Source organism: Strigops habroptila, chromosome 2 (assembly GCF_004027225.2).
Source record: "Strigops habroptila isolate Jane chromosome 2, bStrHab1.2.pri, whole genome shotgun sequence".
NCBI classification, from domain to species: domain Eukaryota; kingdom Metazoa; phylum Chordata; class Aves; order Psittaciformes; family Psittacidae; genus Strigops; species Strigops habroptila.
In genome coordinates this window covers 39212265-39233188 of record NC_044278.2, presented here as the reverse complement: position 1 = coordinate 39233188, position 20924 = coordinate 39212265, and the positions used below count along the sequence as shown (strand labels likewise).

At 35.9% G+C, this 20924-nt stretch overlaps 1 protein-coding gene across 15 annotated transcripts in view; it reads right to left on the bottom strand.

Moving 5' to 3' along the window:
- The window catches only part of DMD (dystrophin), a 1118883-nt gene that overhangs the window by 268952 nt on the left and 829007 nt on the right, over nt 1-20924 (bottom strand). For all 15 annotated transcript variants that reach the window (XM_030475728.1, XM_030475726.1, XM_030475707.1 and 12 more), the window contains 2 exons: nt 18076-18287; nt 11207-11361 (listed from right to left, as the gene is read on the bottom strand). In XM_030475728.1, the coding sequence (XP_030331588.1) occupies nt 11207-11361; nt 18076-18287 (367 nt within the window). The remainder of the gene's footprint in view (nt 1-11206; nt 11362-18075; nt 18288-20924) is intronic.

Here is a 20924-nt window from a genome sequence, read left to right as displayed (position 1 = left end):
GGGCAGGGACGCCTTACACTAGACCATGTTGCCCAAGGCTCTGTCCAACCTGGCTTTGAACACTGCCAGGGATGGGGCAGCCACAGCTTCCCCAGGGAATCTGTTCCAGTGCCTCACCACCCTCACAGTAAAGAACTTCTTCCTTATATCTAATACAAACCTCCCCTCTGTCAGTTTAAAGCCATTCCCCCTCATTCTATCCCTACCTGCCCTTGTAAAAATTTCTTGTAGGGCCCTTTAAGCACTGGAAGGCTACTCTTCTCCCTGGAGCCTTCTCTTCTCCAGGCTGAACAAGCCCAACTCTCTCAGTCTGTCTCCATAGGAGAGGTGCTCCAGCCCTCTGATCTTCTTCATGGCCCTCTTCTGGACTCACTCAAGCAGGTCCACATCCCTCTTGTGTTGGGGGCCCCAGAGGTGAATGCAGTACTCCAGGTGTGGTCTCACAAGAGCAGAGTAGAGGGGGAGAATCACCTCCCTTGACTGCTGGTCACACTCCTTTCGATGCAGCCCAGCACACGGTTGGCTTTCTGGGCTGCGAGCACACACTGCCAGGTCATGTTGAGCTTCTTATCAACCAGCACTCCCAAGTCCTTCCTCTCAGGGCTGCTCTCAGTCCAGTCTCTGCCCAACCTGTAGCTGTCCTTGGGATTGCCCTGACCCAGGTGCAGGACCTTGCACTTGGCCTTGTTGAACCTCATGAGGTTGGCATTGGCCCACCTCTCAAGCGTGCCAAGGTCCCTCTGGATGCCATCTCTTTCCTCCAGCGTGTTAGCTGCACCACACAGCTTGATGTTGTTGGCAAACCTGCTGAGCGTGCACTAAACCCCACTATCTATATTGCCAACAAAGATGTTAAACAGCATTGGCCCTAATACTGATCCTTGAGGGATGCCACTCATCAGTGGTCTCCATTTGGACATCAAGCTATACGTTCAACAATCTTTAATATTTGTGACTAGCTAAATCTTTCCCCTCCATAATCAGACAGTACCAAAACAAACATATATTTAGAAGGAGCAACCATCTATAAAGAATAAATATACATCTAATACCTCTATACAAATACTGAAGTGTTGTGTTTCCATCAGAAACAGAAATGAAGCCCCGTTTTGGAAATTGGTGCTAAAGATTTCTGCTTTCACACGTAAATGTCATTCTACATTTCTTTATACATTTGCCAACTTTTTCTTAGAACTAAATAAAAGACAGAAATGAAAAATAGTAATAGATTATATTGCTTTATTGACTATCCACAAGTTAAGTCCCTAGGTGGGGATCTATTTAGGAACCATGGCAGGGATGGAAAATTACAGAAACGTCTTGAATGAAACAAAACTGAGATTAAGAACATATAATGTAGTCAATGTAAACAACATTCAGCTCTGAGCGTTAGGGTGTGAAGAGCAAGATGGAAAATATTTGGAATAGTCTAACCCAGGCAGGACTGTGAATAATTCCAGATGAAAGATATCATCAGGAATGCAACAGCAGAAAGATTCAGTATAGATGTGTACAAAATACCAGACACTACAAGGAGGACTTTAAACTCCGTATTACACTGCTGGCTTCTTCAACTAGCTGCAGCCTTGAAGGAATTTAGTATTTAAAATCAAGACCAACAGCTTCATGAAGATGTCAACACATACTAGCATCTGAAAGATTATTAATAAAAAACCCCATTATGTCCAATATTACCTCACTCTCCTAATGCTGGCTTGGATACCTTGTCCCAGCCAACACAAATGAGAGTAACACCAGACATAAAATGACTAAAGCAGTGACATGACGTGAAAACCAATTTACCCAAAGCAAAATTTAATAAAAATGTTCCATGCTTCTACTTTCATTTCCTCAACATGAGAAGTAGTAACAGTGACATGTGTCCACAGCTCCAAGGGGTTGGCAGAGTATTAAAAGGAACGGTGTCACCAAAGGCAGATCAGAACTATGGTTTCTTAGAGCCATCTTATTTGAACAAGTCAATTCTGCTGGACAGAAACAAAGAGAGAGGACATACTTGGAAGAATTGCCTCCTATCCCTTGGAGTAAAACCACACTGCGAAACTTAAAGATTGACACCCACAAAAATAAATGTACCTTCTTGGAATCAGTAAAGGAATATGGTTCATAACAGAGCAATGGACACTATTAGTGATTAATTAACATCACTGAATTATGAATCTCGGACATGCTCTAAACACCAAGAACTCATGGAAATTTCTGAACTGTTTACCATTACTGATGAACAGCAGCATGTCTTTCAGTTTTTAAAACAATAACTGAAATCAGCATACAAAAGTCCTGTTGTGGGGTACAGAAAATGCCTCAAAGTTAGATTTTATAAAAACAGCCACCAAATGAGACTTGTCTAACTTGACACACACACAAAAAAAAAAGGTCATAAAAATAATAGGAAGGAAAAGAGGAAAATAAAGAAAATAAGAAAGAAAATGTAAGATGCTAACGAGATATAATGTAGAAAGTGGGAAATGGTTGTTGCAAGCTTGGCACTTAGGTAATTCCAATAATTTTTTTCTTTTTTTTTTTTTTACCATATATTGTGTCAAGCGAGCAAATGCAATCTGAAAAATATATGTACATGTTTTAAACAGATAAATACTTTTTTCTGTCTTTACCAACAGAAAGTGGACCTATTTAACTCATTGCCACAAGGCACTATTGTGCTTGAGCAGATATCTATCAGATACATAACAGATTACGTATACTTCACAAAGGAAGGATCTGCAGATATGCCAGCCAGAGTGATAATTCCAAGAGCTATTATTTCTTATTACTTGCAGGATATAATATTTCTTAGAGTTTGCAGGAGATTTAATATTCCTAGCTGGGGAAAAGCTCCATATTTTTTTTAAATTCGTCAGGGAATGCAGCACAGTATAGTTAAATTGGGAGTATTAGTCAAGATGTCATTGATACTGGATGCTAGCAACATGAACAAACTAACCTTTTCCTTTTCACAGATTCCTTGCTTACTTACTGTTTCCCCTTCTATGTATCAGATACACCTTAAAATCTCTATCCTCAGATTTACCAGTTTAATCTCACCTTTCCTTCATGACTTCTCACCACCCCTAACCTAAATTTGCTGCTTTCCCATCTTCCCTCAGTATTGCCACTTCCCCAGGTCTCTGCTTTGGTCAGTAAGAGTCATAGCCATCAGCCTCTTGTGCCACTGACCCTCATCCAAAATTATAACTACTCATCGTAATTCGTCTATTTCTTTTTATGAGCTTATATAAAAGCAACATGTGGTTGAAATGTCATTCATAGTTAAAACACAGCCACAACACAAAAGACAAGCACCACTGTTGTCAAACTGACACATTTGGTGGTGGTAGCTTTCAAACAGAGACTAAAAATTTAATAGACAGCCTGAATTATCCTCTCGGTTTCAGTCATGACTGACAAGCCAGTGAGGGGGAAGCTTACACTGCCTGCACAGTAGCTGATCAGAAGCTATCATGAAACACCACAGCTTACAATAGCAAGGAAATGCTGTTTAAGAAAAACAAAACAAAACACAAAACCACCAACCCAAAAACCCTAAACAAACATAGAAAACATTGGGGAAAACAAAACAAGGCTATCACAAGAATAATAATGCAAACAAAAAATGACATCTAAGGTCAAATTCCTTTTTGCTGGCACTCTGCAAGCCCATCAGCTTTATTAATTTCTGTTCCATTGTTTGTTTTAAAGGACATAAAGTCTGATAAGAAGTCTATTGAGGGGAAAGGAAAGACATTCATTTGTTGCAATAAGGTTTGGATGAGAGCAATAATCAGTTTGCTACACTTTGTTAATTTATCTGCAGACTAATAGGAAACAGATTTAAGGTTGGTCTTTCAGGGCACAGAGCACTAGCTTCTGTTCTTGTTCAAATAAAGACTAAAACTCTCTGATTACTTCAGAAAAAATCTCACCTTTAAGAAAAAGAACAACACATTTGTCTTAATCTTCTAATAGAGCAAGAATGAAAATTGACATTTCTGTTCTTTTTCTCACAAAAAACCAGTCTTACTTACGTCTTCCTTAGTACCTTTCTCGTCCTGCACCTCCTATGTTTGCAAAAGAATGAGAGTTCTTAAATTGAGTGTTTCTTTGAAATGTCCATATTAAGCTCCGATTATGGTTGAAGTTAGTCCAAGAAGTTGCTCTTCCTTCAGAATTCTGTGCCATAAACTATTTAATGATTTTGTCAAGATGGGTTTCACTATAGCATAAGAACTGTTCTCATTTTTATCAAAAAGGAAAAAACAGCATTTAACACATGGTAAATATGAACAAAGTAGCACAATTCCATTTCACTCAAGACCAAAATATAAACCAAGAAGGGGGGGGGAAGAAGAAATAAAAAATAGAAAGAGCAACTGTCCGAGTCGTAAGGAATGGTCTTCCAGATGTTCTGCTTTCACTTTTCCTGCTTATTTTTAATTATTAATTTGCCCTCAGTATTTGAAGCTGAAAGCCACTTTGCAAAATGCCAGTGCTGTCCTTTTTAATTGTATATAATGAAATCATTAACATTAGATTAGAGCTAACAACCCAAACCACTAAACTATCAATCAGCTGAATACATGGTGTCCAAGAAACCTCAGCAAGCCGCTTGTGGGACAGACAAGTTCGATAAAAACAACAGATTTAATAAAAACAACACTTTTTTCTTTGAGGTCATTTCTGTTTGTCTGTGGGAGGACTTAGACCTACAGGTGATCTATCGTCCTTCTGGAAGCAATAAAGGTACTAGCCTACAGATGTAGCTATTCAAGTGGTGGGAACATTAAGTTTATTCACACTGATATTAAGAGTTTTAAGAAACATGTCCCTGAAGTCACAAGGATCCACAATCCTTTTAGTCAAGTACTGAATTACTGATGCTTCCCTCTCCTGAAATAACTCAAGAACTCTTTCTTCTTTTAAATCCTAAAAGTGTTTCTCAAAAATCACAAGAATAAGTTTGCAAAGGTGGAAATGATGAATCACATCACATTCTGGGTAACATTGCTTTTTCAGCAGCTCTCTCACAAAGTGAACCACAAATATTCAGTACCTTCAGTTGACCTCTCATTTGGATCCACATAGTGGTGTCAGTACTGCACAAAAAGTACAGTCAGCTGAGTGGAGAACAAAGGAGAAATCTAGAATATAAGGAGCTAAGATGACTTCCAAAATCTCCTATTTAAAGGAGATTCATCTGGAATTTTATGTCTTTTTATATTTTTTTCCTATATGTGGCTGAAATGTCATTATTCTTAGGGGTATTAGATAGAAAAAATAACAAAGAAATCTAAACTGATGTCATTGCTGATAAACTTAAGATTATATTTTGTACATAAATATTTGTTTGAGAGTGCAGGTAATTCGTAGAATGTCTTTCAAATAGGTAAACTCCCTTTTATCTATCATCATAAAACAGTCTTTCTCCCCCAAATGGCCTTTTAGGTGTACTTTTTAATATAGACATATTAAGGGATGATACTTAACCAAGTAAAACATAAAAAAATTATCTATCTCAAATTAAACTCAGAGCATCTAAACCTTGTCGGAGTAGTATTTGAACCCTTTTTATAATCCATTTCTGACAGTGCGCTATTTTGTTTAAAAAAAAATAGTAACAGAATAGAACGAAGAAAACAAAAAATACTTCAATCCTTACGAAACTTCAAAGATACCCATACTTTACACACAAAAGCCTTAACATTCTTTCATCAAGTAAGAATGAGTTTTTCTTTAAAAGAGTTTTTCTTCAGCGTTTGCTGATGTTACTAACTGCTGGAGAGAAGCATGAAGTGCTGCACTGACAAAGTGAAACAAATTAGTTTAATGAAAATTAAAGGGTTCTTGTACCCTTGTACATAATCTTGGGTGTGATACCTGAGACTACAGACACTCACTTTCATTCAACATGAATAGTTCTACTGACTAAGTAAAATTACTTAAATTATTATAGAATTCAAACCAAGCAAAGTTCTCAAAGACAGCATGTGAAAAACACCTAGACTGAAAGTTGACCTTCTTAAATAATAGAGGCAACAAAGATAATCACCTATTATGAAGATCCCTCATAAAACAAAATAATTACCCTACAACTGCAATGCTTTCCAGCACTCTTTGCAATTTTAAATATCTGTTGTTAAGCTGGTGTAAAGAACAAGCTTCAGTGTGACATATTGGCTGCAAAAAAGAAGTCACTTGACATATCTATTGTCTTGAGCCTGGCAAAACTATTTCAAAAAATAATCAATAAATCACCACAATATGATGATAAAAATAAAAATTACCATATCATGGTTGGGGGGGAGGGGGGATAGAAAAAAAATTACAGCAGAAACTGACATTTGACCATCTTCATCTGAAGTCCCAGATTTGAAATGATTTCTCGCTCAAACCCACGTGAATATAGCTCTATAGCCAGAAGAACAACTGCAGGCAGAGACACGTAAACAAGCTTCCCATATAAACAAGGTTCCCATGGCCACTTACTTTTTAATTTAGCTGTTTCACTGGGCTTGAAGGAAGTGTGCCTGCACAAAGAACTATGATAGCTGTTTTTACACATGGAATTACATGGATTTTAGGAATGCAGACCAACCTTCAAAGCAATATGTCCCGGCTTCAGCCTGAACCCAGGAACAATAGAAGAATGTAAAATAAAAGGCTGAGTTTGCTTGGAGAATCTAGAAGATGAGAATATTCTTTAAAGTAAAACAGATTGTGAATTCTTTCCTTCTTGACTTCAGCAGTCCAAGTCTAAATGAGCAAATAAGCTCTTCAGAGATGGCTCCCAGAAAGGTCTAGCTACCGAAAACAACCATGAATCTTCAGCATAACTTAACACACTTCATACTCCTGGCTGTTGCTCGTGCATAAATGCAGTTTTTCCTTGCCCAGAATGCAATTCAACTGTAAAGCAAATGTGATTACTTTCAAAAGTGCTATAAAGCAAAGCAGTATTATGACATGTACAATATATTAAGAAAACCTGTCCCTAGCAGAATGTTCAAGTTCTTTCTGTGCAGGCAATAAAATTATACTTACAAACATTATGTAGAGAAAAAGTTTACATTCTAAAAATTGTATTTTTATATCAAGCAACCATTGATAAGGAAAGATTTACTGCCCAAAGACCAAACCTAGATTATGACCTTTTCTACACTTACAATTCCTGTTATAGTATGCATTTACAAAGTAAACAGATAAGCAATATACTTTTGTAGTGTTTATGACCTTATATTGTTTGGCCATTTGCATTTCATACTGTCCAGCTAACACACAAAATCAAGGTCTTTGTACAACTGGCTGCATTTGAAAATTAACACCATTCTTTGATAAATATGGGCATTGGTATCTCAGAACTTTCAAACAGTTTGTCTAGAAACTCAACTCCTTGCCACTCTGTCTCTAGCTTCCTACAACTTTAACTAATAACAACAACATAAACCTAAGTATACATTGATTCTTCACTGCCCATATCCTTGGGGGATGGGGCAAGTTACCTTTTATGTTTTGACTGATTTGTGTGTCCTATATCTTGTCTGAGGAGCCAAAAAAGCATTTTAAGCAGTGAAAGCTCTTAACACCTACTGTGCAGTCTGAGTTCCATTGAACTTGAGCACAGGAATTGGCGGACAATGCGAATATTTGAAGATGTCTGTTAGCAATGCATTGGAGTTCTAACTCTCAGAGTACATTATGTTATTTTTGTCATAATATATGCTCCACTTATGAAAGATCTAAGTCCCTTTTCAGCTTAATATTTAAATTAGTGAAATTTAAACACATTTGGTAGAGTCCCTGGAAAGAAAAAAATGTAAGTAAGTGTTTATGTTTTATATGATAATTCACATAAAATATGAGTGCCCACAAAAGGAGAGAGTAATACTCCCTTCCTAACACAATAAACATTTTTATATATAGTAAATTTCTAATGATTGCTTCCTTCATTGTACTTTTTTTTTTTTCCTCTTGAGAATACTTTAGTTCATCTTTTAGATTTATTTTTGTTAATGCCAGCAATACGGATTGCCTTTGCCTTAATTGCCTCAGCTTAAATAATACAGTTATTTCTTGGAGAGTCAATGTTTCTAAAGAGGAGAGGAAGAGACCTGTTTACAAGTCACTCTGGCTTTTGTCCAACTGATCAGTTCCTGTGCTTTTTGATGTATTTTTGCAGTACCAACAAAAATAAACATTAAAAAGTGGAGAGTGAAAAAAGCAACCATCAAGCACTTACCAACTTGGCTATTAAAAGAGTTGGAATGTTATTCATTATAGTTCAGTGTTATAAAACAGAACAGTAAGGCAAAGGGTAAACACACAGCAATCAGCTGCAAATCTACTTAAGCAAAACAAAACACAAGCTGGCAGATGTTGCCTTAATGACTAAAGTACTTGCTTTGGCTGAACTATTACCAACAGTCAAAATGGAATTTTATTGCTGGTTGCCTGCCTGTTGTTTTACAAATCTGGTTCATGGAAACTGAGGTTTCACATTTTTTACACTGACACATAATTCTGATCCTGATAGACCAGAGGAAAACCAGTTCAAAACAATGTAAGCCACTCTTAATTTCTCTTTTTAAAAGAAAATAACGACAAAATAATTAGGCCATTTAAATTAAGGATATAGGAAAAAGAAATTAAAATCTTTAGCAGAATATGTCCTCTTGGCACTAAAGATATTAATAACCAATGATAAAACTATTTCTAAAATACTAGAGAAATGGTCAAGCCCATTATTTGGAATATATTTCAACATCAATGCCATGCCACTGAGTAACCACAACACTACTTATGGTCTAGATGAAAATAACACTCATTGATATATCATTGCATATGCAACTTGGTGGAGAACTAGCCTTTCTTGGAGCCTGTGACAAAAGAGTTCTTATGTCTTCTTTCTATTGAGTAAGTATTATCTTATGACTCCAAAGATCCCCACCAACCAGAAATAATTTGCTTTGCTCTATGCGATAACCTGAAAGCTGAAGCATAGATGGAGGAAAAAACAAAATATCCACATCCCCAATCCAGAAAAAATTGGCATTTAAGTCATCCAAAGGCCTATGGACTCCATCTTCTCTTTCCACAGAGCTGCTCATCAAAAGAAATCATCTGGGTGGTTCTTTCAATTTCTCACCCAGAAGCTGCGCCATGAGCAAAAAGGTTGGCTACTGCTTCAAGCAAACCTGAAAAATCTAGAGGATAATCTTCCAAGTCTTTTGCTGACTTGATGCCTTAGTATGTCTGAATTTATCAATGTCTCACAGAAGACAGATAGAAATGTGATACAGCCCCTAAAGAAGCTTATCATCTACTGTTTGCAGCATGATTCTTTTTCCAAGTTCTCAAATCATGAAAAGCTTTACAAAAATTATATACAAAGCACTGAATTAAAAAAAAAAAAAAAAATTAGAAAGGCAGTAAAGTCATACAATCAAAAACTATGAAACTCTAGTTTTACAGTTACCTGCTCAAGCTTAATCCTATCCTTCTGTACTTCATAATGGGAAATATCAACTTAGTCACCTAACAGCTCTCTTCTAACTCATAAAGCACTTACTACAGCAATTAATCTAATGCATAAGATGTGAACAACTCTATAAGTTTTGTAGAAGCTTGCAAGGAGTGTTTCGTGGAGAATTCATACTCTGCTAGCCTAGTACTTGGCTGAGTCCTTGCACCAATGGCAATTCTCACATTTAGCCAACACCAGACACACCTGGCTTTGTGCTTGAAGCATTAACAGATTTAAAGACACACTCTTGGCTAGGATCGCTGATTGCACCCACAGCAGCTACAAACACATCCTGGACTTCAGGATTACAAAGCCATCTCACCACAGGTGTTGTAGTTATACACAGGGACAAAAGCAATTTCCTTTGGTTCTCCCTTGTAACCCTTTGAGCTACTGATTTTACCTACTTATGGAAAATGCTTGAGCATTTTGGAAAATGTTGAGCATTAGACACCCAGGCTTTCTTAGCAAGGAACAGATGTTCCCCCATGCCTTTTTTTCAAACCACAGAGATTTTTTCTTAAAAAAACATGGCTACTACTACTACGCCTAAAATGGCTACTACTATACAGGAGAAATGCAGTCAGATATTAACTGTTTATACTAATTTACCAGTTATTGATCTTGTTAAAAAAAAAAAATCATATTATTATGTGGACATCAATAGCATCTCTCCTCTCATTTGAACAGAATCTTAAGTCAATTGTGAGTCTGCTTCAGAAAAAATACTGTTCAAGTTACTCATTCACATGAATATCAAATTTATATAAATATTAATAAAAAAGTGGGAATAAATTTCTGTAGTTATCAGTGATTTAAGTAACTTCCATTATATAAGAAGATCTCCTGAATTTATTGGATAATTAACTAAATTGACTTTTCTGGCCTTGTTCACAGACTTTAATTAAAAACATGTTCAGATCTAATTCAGTTCTAGTTTAAGTTACAAGCTATAAAACTTAATCCAAGATAGTGATTATGATTTAAATTTTATGTATCTCATCTAATGTGCAATGTTTTAAAACCCTTACTATTATAAGGAAAGTTGACTTTTATTCTTCAGTATGTTCTGATCTTATAGATTACTTACTAGATGATTCACAATTTGGTAGCAAGCTGCAAAAATTGCTTTTAGTAAGCAGTCGGTATCTAACCCAAACACTGCAAGACTGAAATGTAAACAAGAATGTGATCAAGAATCTAATAAAAACTTTCTTGACTAGAGATTTGCTTTAAAGTTACAGGATAACATTTCTACTTTGAACCTGCTTCAGTAGGATATGTCTGTTAATTTCAGATTAAGTTTATGACTCAAAAATCACTATAGTGATTGTGATGTGGAGATAGTACATACAAATATGAAACACCTTTCAACATTTCTGTATATTTTAAATATTTAAAATATACAACCTATCAACTGAAATTAATTGGCAATTGATTACAGCAGAGGAAAATTGGCAGGAGGCAAAATTTTATTTGTGAAAATTAAATGGCATTCCAAAGACATAGTTCCAAAAAATATGACAGAAGAATCATTATCATTCATTCCTTTCTCACTATAATCATGACATTTTCAGAAGTTACATCTTCTATAATCTCCAGTCAAAGCTCGACAATGAATGTTAATGAAATTTAATAACAAACCTAATAGCAGAATTTATATCCTACCTCTTATTAATGGCAGCCCACGTTGCATTAATGTTATCTGTCATCAGTTCTACTTTTCTGGTGTCATCTGCTGAATAATCACGGAGTAGCTTAAGTGCCATGTCATTTGCCACATCTAGATTTATTTGCCATTGTCGTACTTCTTTTGAAAATTGCTGAAGTAAAAAGAGAAAGAAAAAAAAAAAGCCTCAGATGACCATAAAATGATCACACACATTTTATGATTATTAGAGAAGATGAACAACTTATGCCACCAATATAAAAGCAAAAGGAAAAAAAACCCAACTTTCTCAGATTCACTGGTAACTAAGGTCAGAGTCTTTCTAAATGTTTAAATTATTTTAGTCATCAGACCATATGACTACTTCTAATATCTGCAAGGAGCAAGCAACCAAATCCTAAATGCTGGATAAAACAGAACAGCTCAAATTGATAAACACTGATTAGAATGTTGATTTTTTTTTCTGACACACAAATAGATGGATGCATTATTATGCATTATGCAAACTATCACCATTTGTGATGTTGAGTTATACTGAGATGGAAAATACAGTGAAATTATATGTTTTAATTTTCTTTTTTATACTGTGAAATAATACTGATATTTGGAGAATGAATACCTGTGTTTTCACTCATTTTGAATTTACTTTTAGTGAATTGTTTATGTAATTAGTGCCATCTACTGGAGCAGCACTAAGTGTGCAATACAGCAAAATACTATTGGTAAACATTAATGTCTTTATAATGCTAATTTATGCTTCTTTCTTAGTATTAAGAAAGCTTCTTAAATCGTGGTAATTCTTTTTTACCCTTTCCTCTCCTCTTTCTCCTCTCTTCTTCCTTGTCCACTCAACCCGGGCCAGCTGTCTCACTACAGAAGCAAGCCAAGAAATAGGGAACACTCATTCAACCAGCAACCAGCTCTCATGTATCTTTCCTGTTAGTCTTTTTCTTATCACAAATTTCCATATAAATGCACTGAAGTTACATATTTAATCCATAATGTCTAACAACAAAATGGAAGAGCAAAGCTAATTGATGGTCTAATTGTATTTCTGTACTAGGCAAAGACTAACTAGCCAATCAAAGGGACGATGCAAGGAAGAGAAAAATTTGTATTTGTAAATAGCAACAGTAAATTGAATGTAAACATTAGAAGCTATTGACAAAAAATAAACAGTAAGGTTTGTCACTCTTTATTATACTTTAACACACAAATTGAGAAATGTCTGTGAAGAAAAAGTAGGGTTTTCCCCTATCATCCTCCCAAAGCAGCATTCCTTTTGAAATCTTCTTTTGACTGAGATAAGGAATTCTCCACAGAAAGCTGAACTTAAATATGTAATCTCCGATTAAAGAGTCTAAATACTAAGTTAAAAAAAAAAACATTTTTAATATTTTGTGCACTCATGTTTTCATCTTAGAAAGCCTGAAAGCTGATTTTGATTGAGATTAGGCCTGAAACATACTTGATCTTTGAAGAGTCCAGGTGGAGTTTTTTGGGAGTTTTTGATTTTTTCCCCAACCCCTTACCTGTTAAAAAGCTGCTTCAACATCTCTAGGTCCTCTCCATAATTTAAAACTGAAAACATGTATTCATGTATTTTCTCTTTCCTGTGTTATTCCTTCATGAGATGGCAGATGATACACAATTACTGTGCAGCAGATAAACTCAGATACCAAGACAGCAGCCTGATTTTCTATTTCGAACAAGGGATCCTATTTATACTAATCAAACATTAGGAGAGCACTACTAACCCCTGCTCCTGAAACCCATCTGAGCACATTATGGTTAAGCTCACTTAAGCTGAAGATGCCTAAACAATTTATTTAAGTCATTCCCCTGTGTTAAGCATGGAGCAAGTGTTTATTCAACACTTAGGTCTAGCCATATTTATTATACTCTTTCTTTTCATTTAAAATTATGCACATATACAGCTTCTCTTCTCCAGCAAAATATCACAGCCGACTGACTGTTCACTGGCTTTTACATAACAGAAGTTACCATAACATTTTGTCTGTATTGTAAGTCAATGGCCCGTAAACATTACGTTGAAAGTAAGCTCTTTTTTGCCCAGTCCCATGTGAATATAAATGACCTTATAAAACCTTCCAAACCCAGTGTTATAATAAATATATGGAAAGATCCATTACAAGGTTATTTCCAAAAGTAGTGTTCTCACCATTAACTTCAACATTAATCCATTAACTTCCTGACATTACAACACAAGATCATCATTCAGGAAAGAAATGATGAATATAAAGAGCTTTGCTGACAGAAACAATTTGTATTTTCTACTTTACTGGAAATTGGTCTGTAATTTTTCAACAGCTTTGAGGAGTGTATGCCTTGCTTCAGCTTTGCTCTGTGCGCAGACACTGAGAACAAAGTGTTGTGGTACATGTTTTAACTGCCTGTCCTACCAGAGGCCCATTAACTCCTATCTTACATTACTATAATGAATATTTTAGAATTAAATTTTTGGCATTGTTTTTTTTTCTCTTTTCCCTTAAATATTTTTGGGTCTCATCTATGTTTTAGCTTCTTAAAACTACATTCAATTTTATTTTTTTTTTTTTTTAAAGGAAGATAGTCAATTACCCTAATTTCATTTTGACATATTTTAAAGCATTCTCTGTGTTTTTTCTGTGTTATCACTGAAATTTGCTGAGTTTATTAAAAGACTTAAAGAATTAAGGCTGTGCATTTATTATGTTACTTAGGGATAAATATATTTTTTATTTTTAATTATAAGACACTAGTTGATGTTATTAGGAAGAAAGTCTGTGTAATTAAGGATTCTTTATTAAAAACAAGCAATGAAATTAGAGCTCGGCTTTATTCTATTCTAGGATTGCCCAATGGAATAAAATAAAAGATGCATAGAGGTTCAAATATAGCAATATGTATGTACAGCATCATCCAATTCCGAACACGTAAATTCCCACACTGAGCAAGTGTATATATCACAAATCTGGAGAATCAGGCCGTCTTTCTGTCCCTCTTCTGTATGCTTTATTTACTTACATAAAGAATTATTTTTTTAATTTATAGACATAAGGGGTTTTTAATCAAGGAATTCTATTCCAGTGTTTGCATCACATTCAATAACATTAACTTAATTTTTAATTGTTTTACTAAAATTCAAAAAATGCAGAGACTGTACTGCATACTATATTAGTACACAGGGATTGGCAAAAGAATACCTACAAAGTTATCCGCCCCTGTAAGAAGATGACAAGGCAAGAAAGATAGCCTCAGTCTTATCCACAAATCCAAGGCATAAAGTTCACCTCCCAGACTATGTCAGTAGAAGGTTGCCTGGTCTTTTGTATCCCAACAGAGCAGGGAATGTAATCAGACTGCTATTTAATTTCCTATTTAGGTGAACTAGAAATAGGTGGTCAAAGAAAAAAAGAAAGGAAACCTTGTCTCTATCCTCCTTCCTCTTCATTGTGGCCACCCCAGCTAAACTGGTAGAGAGGGAGAAGACATGCCTCACTAGCTTTGGCCAAAATAAGGAGGCTAGGAGTGAATGGGCAATCCTAGCAGGTTTATGCTTTTTAACGTAAGCCCAGTATTGCTTTAAGAGACTAATTTTACACTAGCTGATGTTCAGATGACCTGGGGATGAAAAGGAGCTGAAGTGTGAATTTGTACTATTTATACACCTATAACCTTCAGCCTGCTGAGTTAACCATCTGCAGTCATCACTTAATAAACAACAAAAACCAGGGCTTTAAGGGGTAAAGACGCTCATTGGCCAAACTGCCATATTCTGATTCTCTTACCCAACCCTAGTGCTTAGAATTTAGTTCTCAAATATAAAAATAAGAAAAAAAAAAAAATAGAATGAAAAATATGTTTTAATGCGCAGCAAATTAGCTCTGAATTAATCTCAATTCAAAGGAATAATATTTTTGATTATCAGCTACATGGTAACTGGTTACTTTTCATTTAAATGTCAGAAATGTGTCAAAGTCTATTAAAAATATCATTGGCCAAATACAAGCCAGTTACAGATTTTTGCTTTATGCTGGCACTGGAAACAAATAAATAATCAAGATGAATATTGCTGAGCTTTCCATTTACTCATGTGTAAGGATGCACCAACAGAAAAGCATTAACACAAGCCCTGATTTACAGTTCAGTTAAAGGGGAATTTTTCCATTGGCTCTGCTGTCTTTAGGCAGACCTATAATGTTTAACGAACAAATCAGAACACTTGGTGACTACTTTCTCACACCAAGCTGTGTTGAGATACAGACCTGACAAAATGAATATGTCTGAAGAATTTATTTAAGACTCACACTGACCTCTCTCTTTCCCTCAACACAAATGAATGGAAATGAAAGCTTTATTTTCATCAGTGTAATAGGAAGTCAAAAGACAGCATACTTGCTCTATATATTCAGGGGAAAACACCAAAATATGTGTGTTTGGCAGAGAAGCCTGGAAAACATTTATTTTCAGGGCTTGATGTATTTCTAGGTCCTTCAGTTTAGATAATACTCTACAGAAGAAATCTAAAGCTGCTAAACTCAAAAAATATTTCCCTTTTTGTTAAAATTCATGACCCTTTATCTCAAGCACAAACAAAACAGCTGATGCTGTCACATCTGAGAAGCTTTCATGAGGGATTCGACACAATAGGAATTACTGGCAGACAAAAATAATTTTTCTAGGAAAGCTGGCACAAAAGAAAGGGGGAAAAAAAAAAGGAAAAAAGAAAATAACACACCATCACCACCACTCTCATTCTCTAAGACAGAGGTGAATTTCTTCCAGACTTGAGAGAGAAAGGCTAGACAAAACCAAACAAATGAAAGTAAACAACCATGGAACAGTAGTGCTTGTTGATGTTCATGAGGGCACAGCAAATTAAGATGGACTAGCTGTGACAAGGAAATTAGGATTATAGACTAATGTCTGTAATTTGACACAACATGTCACATTGAATCCACTCTGGGATGGGAATGGCTGAAGATACTGATAGCCAAAGTCCTTCATCTCTTTTAAAAAAGGACTAAAAAGAATCTGCAGGTATCCTTTCAAAAACTCTGTTAATTTGTAGAGATATATTCTGTGACTAAGTACACCAGTATACTTTCTCTATAACTTGGTGGATGGAGAAGGGCATATTTTTATTTCTCTCCTTGAAGAACGTTTCTCCAAAACACACATAATTTTTTCAAAAAGCATACACTTTTAGATGAACTTCATCTGAACGTCATATATTCTTGTAAAAAAATCCATTTCTAAGACTCTATTTTTGATTATTTTCCTAGTTAAGTAATTTGTGTTCAAGACGTAAAACTCTCCAACACAATGACGTAACACTGTGTTTGCACAGAACTGTTTTTTTGTTAATAGAGTCTTTGCTGAGCTGGGACACTGACTTTGTTACAGCTTTTTGTAAGAAGAAAAAAAACAAAACAATAAAACAAACAAACACTAGGCAGAAGCCAGAACTCTATCTCTGCAGAAAGACAGTGACAAATGGGAGTCCTCTATGCTGAATGACAGTACTATGCAGAATCTATAATGCTTTCCAATACATTAGTGAGTGATTGCCCTTGCCTTCCATAATCCAGCCTTCACAAGCAATGACCCTTATGGTATAATCTTAAATGAGAAAACTTGACCACACCTCAGCCCTAAAACAATGGGCTGATGAACATTTTTATGCTTCTCACAAGCAAGCAAAAAGAGAAAAAGAAAAAAAAAGGAAAGAAAAAAAGGCATGTAAATACCCCAACAAATTTTTTTTATCTACTTCTAAATATCAGAAGGGTAATGATTAACTGATGATGGAGATAGTTGAAGACCAATTGTGCAGTTATACACATACTTTGTCTGGTAGTAAAATCAGTTGATGAGGACCTCACCCCTCTATTGTTCACAGCAGTTCATTACCAGTCAGCTGTGAAAATAAGACTGTTCTAAGCCCACAAACATTAACCAAACAGCTGAGTGGTAGGAGTTAAAAGTCTAGGTGGGCAGGAGAGGATAATATATAAAAAAATATTTGTGTAACTATTCTCCCAAATAACTAAAATGCAACATTCCATTAACATGGAGGCAGGACTCACTTTAACAGGCTGATCAATTGGTTGGTTTCAATCTTGTTTTTCTCCAACCAGAAAATGAGATATTATTAATCTGAAACAGCTATTCTCAAAATTTATTCATGAAGAATACCACCAAAGTATGAATGCAACCATTTCCATAACAAGAAATTTAAAAACTGATGCAACACTTAGGACATATTTGCATTGCTTACTTGAGCTGTAGCTCAACTACATAAGTTAACTGAGGTGCACATTTTATCACCTAAAATGTGACAACATGTGTGCTAAAGTCACAAGAGCAGCCATTACAGGTTTTTTTGCAGTTAATAACCCTGCTAAGGTTAAACCCAGTGAGATTATCTTGTGGCAAATCTAAAATGCTTGATTTTCAAAATATTTCCATATAGTTTGTTATATTTGTGGGTTTTTTTCCTTTACTACTTCCAGACAATTTATATGGCTTCGTTATTAGTGCAGACAGACACACCAATATGATAGGATTTCCCAGTCTGCAGCTGACGCTGTTGTACAGAAGATATGAGAAATACTTGTGTTTGAAAGGTAGGTATTCTTCCTGCAAGATTAGCCAGCTATTTGTTATGACTGATAAACTACGACTCCTTTCATTCAAGGAGTATGTGACATACATTTTAGACATCGTAAGCTAATTTCTTTCTAATATTTTTGTGGGAAATAAGGGATAAACAGGTTGCTCTCAATGTGTATTGTGCAAGAGTTAGAGAAGATTTTCTTTAACAATCGAATTAAATGTAAATATTTTCTTTCTTGGTAGTGACCTTGAGCTCCATATTCTGCTTTTTCAGAGCTTCCACGGTGTAGGAAATTTCTTTCCATGACTCAAGCTTGGCTTTTGCTTGTTCAAGAACCTGCTCAGCTTCTTGTTTAGCTTCTAGCCACTGTGTTGAATCCTTTAACATTTCATGAAGCTGTTGTCTCCGGCTTTGGAGGTGTCCATGCACTTCATCCCACTGGCTCTGTATCTTTTCAACTGGTGAAACACAAAGGAAAAACAAAAGCTAAGTCACTTAAAAATTTTTTATTTCTTTTTTTTATTATTATTTCTTCTAAGGGAGTAAAAAATAATATTCAAATCTTCTTAGAACTGACCATATGGGAAAGCTCTTGCACTTTTAAGCTGCAATTGCAACCAAGTTTAGTTTTACGAAAAGCAGATAAACTGTTCTGGGTCATACAGTAAGACACTATGGTACACAGCATGTGTTTCAACGCACGTGCAGCCAGAAGTGCCAGGTTCATGCCTCAAAAAGCATTATGAAACAGGATCACATTTGAGAAGAAGTATCAGCAATAATTTTTCTTTCTTACCAAGCTAACACCAGGCTTAACATTTTCTGAAGAACAAGTCCTTTAGGGACTTTAGTAATATTAATTAAAGATTTATTGCAAGGTATAATTAATGGCTATACTTTTTTATTTCATTAAGGCAAATTTTACCAGACTGCAAAGCATAAAAAACTTCCTCGTATGTCCATGTTAATTATAAAATAATGATTAGCTTTATCCACTCCTTGAAAGAAATGTGATTTGTGGGAACTTGATAATCACTAAAATCACTGATAACAAGTGTTGGTTAGCATCCAGCACCAGACTCATCCATAGTAGCAAAAAAACATCAGAAACTTAGCTGTTCAAACAGTTTGACCAAGAAAAACCAAACGAACCAACTAAAAGAACTCCACAAACAATAAAATATGTGCATGGAATGAATAGGAATATATTTATTCATTTAATTCCCTGAAGTTAGTCAGCACAAACTACATTCTTAATATTTTCTTGAAGACTGCCTCCATACATTGAAAATTCATGGGTCTTCTATGGAGGGGAATGGAGATTCCTAGAGTTCTCAGAAAGCAATTAAAATTATCATCGAGAAGTAGTTCCAACCCTGCATCTTTCAGTGCAGGCTGAGAACAGTACAGGCTAAAGACAAAAGGGATGAAAAATGCTTCAGCAGGGAAAGGAGACTGCTACCTATCAGTGCTCTTCCTTCTTCCAGAAGGGAGAAAGATCTTTCCATGGACTCAGCTGAAGTTTAGAGAAAGAGAAGAACACTTTTCAGCAACCGCTGCCCAAGCCCAAGGTGAAAAACTGTAAGCACACACAGCAGCATGTTCAAGTCAAAAGAAATGCAAAAGAAAGTGAGAAAAAACTGGAAAATACAAAGCACAATGAAAACAAAGCAAAGATAGCCTAAGGACCAAATATTTAATCTTAAAAAAAAAATCTAACCCCCCATTTTAGAAAGCTGTATATAAAGGTCACAAAACAGCAACTCATTTCTGTGCCCTATCTGGATGAGGATTTCTGATGTAAGCTTTAGGGTATACTTGAAGCAACAAAAAGATTGTGGTCTACAGGCAGGATGAATAACAGAATGGTTCTTGATCTGCTCAAGTAAAATCTGTGCTATGGCTACAGCATGTGGCTCAAGGGTTGTGCTGGAGGTCTACCCAGACACTTTCCACAGGGTTGCTGGCATATGGGCCATAGCTCTCACCTGTTTCTTGCAAATAATTACTTGAGCTCCTTTCCCCTTAGACTCTGAGACATTCAGTGTGTTATCTTTTGATTCCTGGCAACCTTGGAGATTTTGGTACACAGCTGGCAAAATTATAACAGTTTGTTTATGTCAGCTCTTAATGAAAAAACAAACAAACAACACCCCCCCCCGCAAAAAAAACCCTGCAAAAATACTAATATTTTTGTTTTATTGTAAGTTTCTTTGTTGGTGTAGCTATTGGGGGGACAGGGAATTGAGAGATGAATTAAAACTCTGCTGCAAAACTACTTCAAAAGAAATATGGGTCTATAACTATATTAATTCCTTATAATAGTTTCATTTAAAAAAAAATACTGATATTTCTTATCAACAAAAATAAAAATATTTATTGATGGATCTGTTCCATAATGTCTCATGAGGTTTGTATCTACGTAAGACATACTAGCAGTCCTTCTCTAGGGATTGTGCTTTTCTCAACAAGACTGGAGTTTTTGTCTTGGTTTAAGCCCAGCCAGTAACTCAGAACCACGCAGCCACTCGCTCACTCCCCGTTTTCTTCCTCCCAACTACTCGTGGGGAGGGGGAGGAGAATTGAAAGACTGTAACTCCCACGGGTTGAGTAAGAACAGTCCAGTAACTAAAGTATAATATGGAACTACTACTAACACCAATAATAATAATGATAAGGGAAATAACAAGGGGAGAGAATATAAAACTAGAAAGAGAAGGGAAGACAAACAAACACAAGTGATGCACAATGTAACTCCTCACCACCCACTGACTGATACCCAGCCTGACCTGAGCAGTGATCTGGGCCCTTCGGGTGGCTCCCCCCGGTTTCTATACTGGGCATGACGTGCTGTGGTATGGAATACCCCTTTGGCTAGTTCAGGTCAGGTGTCCTGTCTCTGCTCCCTCTCAGCTTCTTGTGCCCCTCCTCATTGGCAGGGCATAAGAGACTTGATCAGGGTAAGCATTACTCAGCAACAACTAAAACACTGGGGTGTGATCAGCATTGTTCTAAGCCTAAAGTTGAAAACACAGCACTGCAGCAGCTACTAGGAGGGAGAAAAATAACTGTTACAGCTGAACCCAGAATAGTTT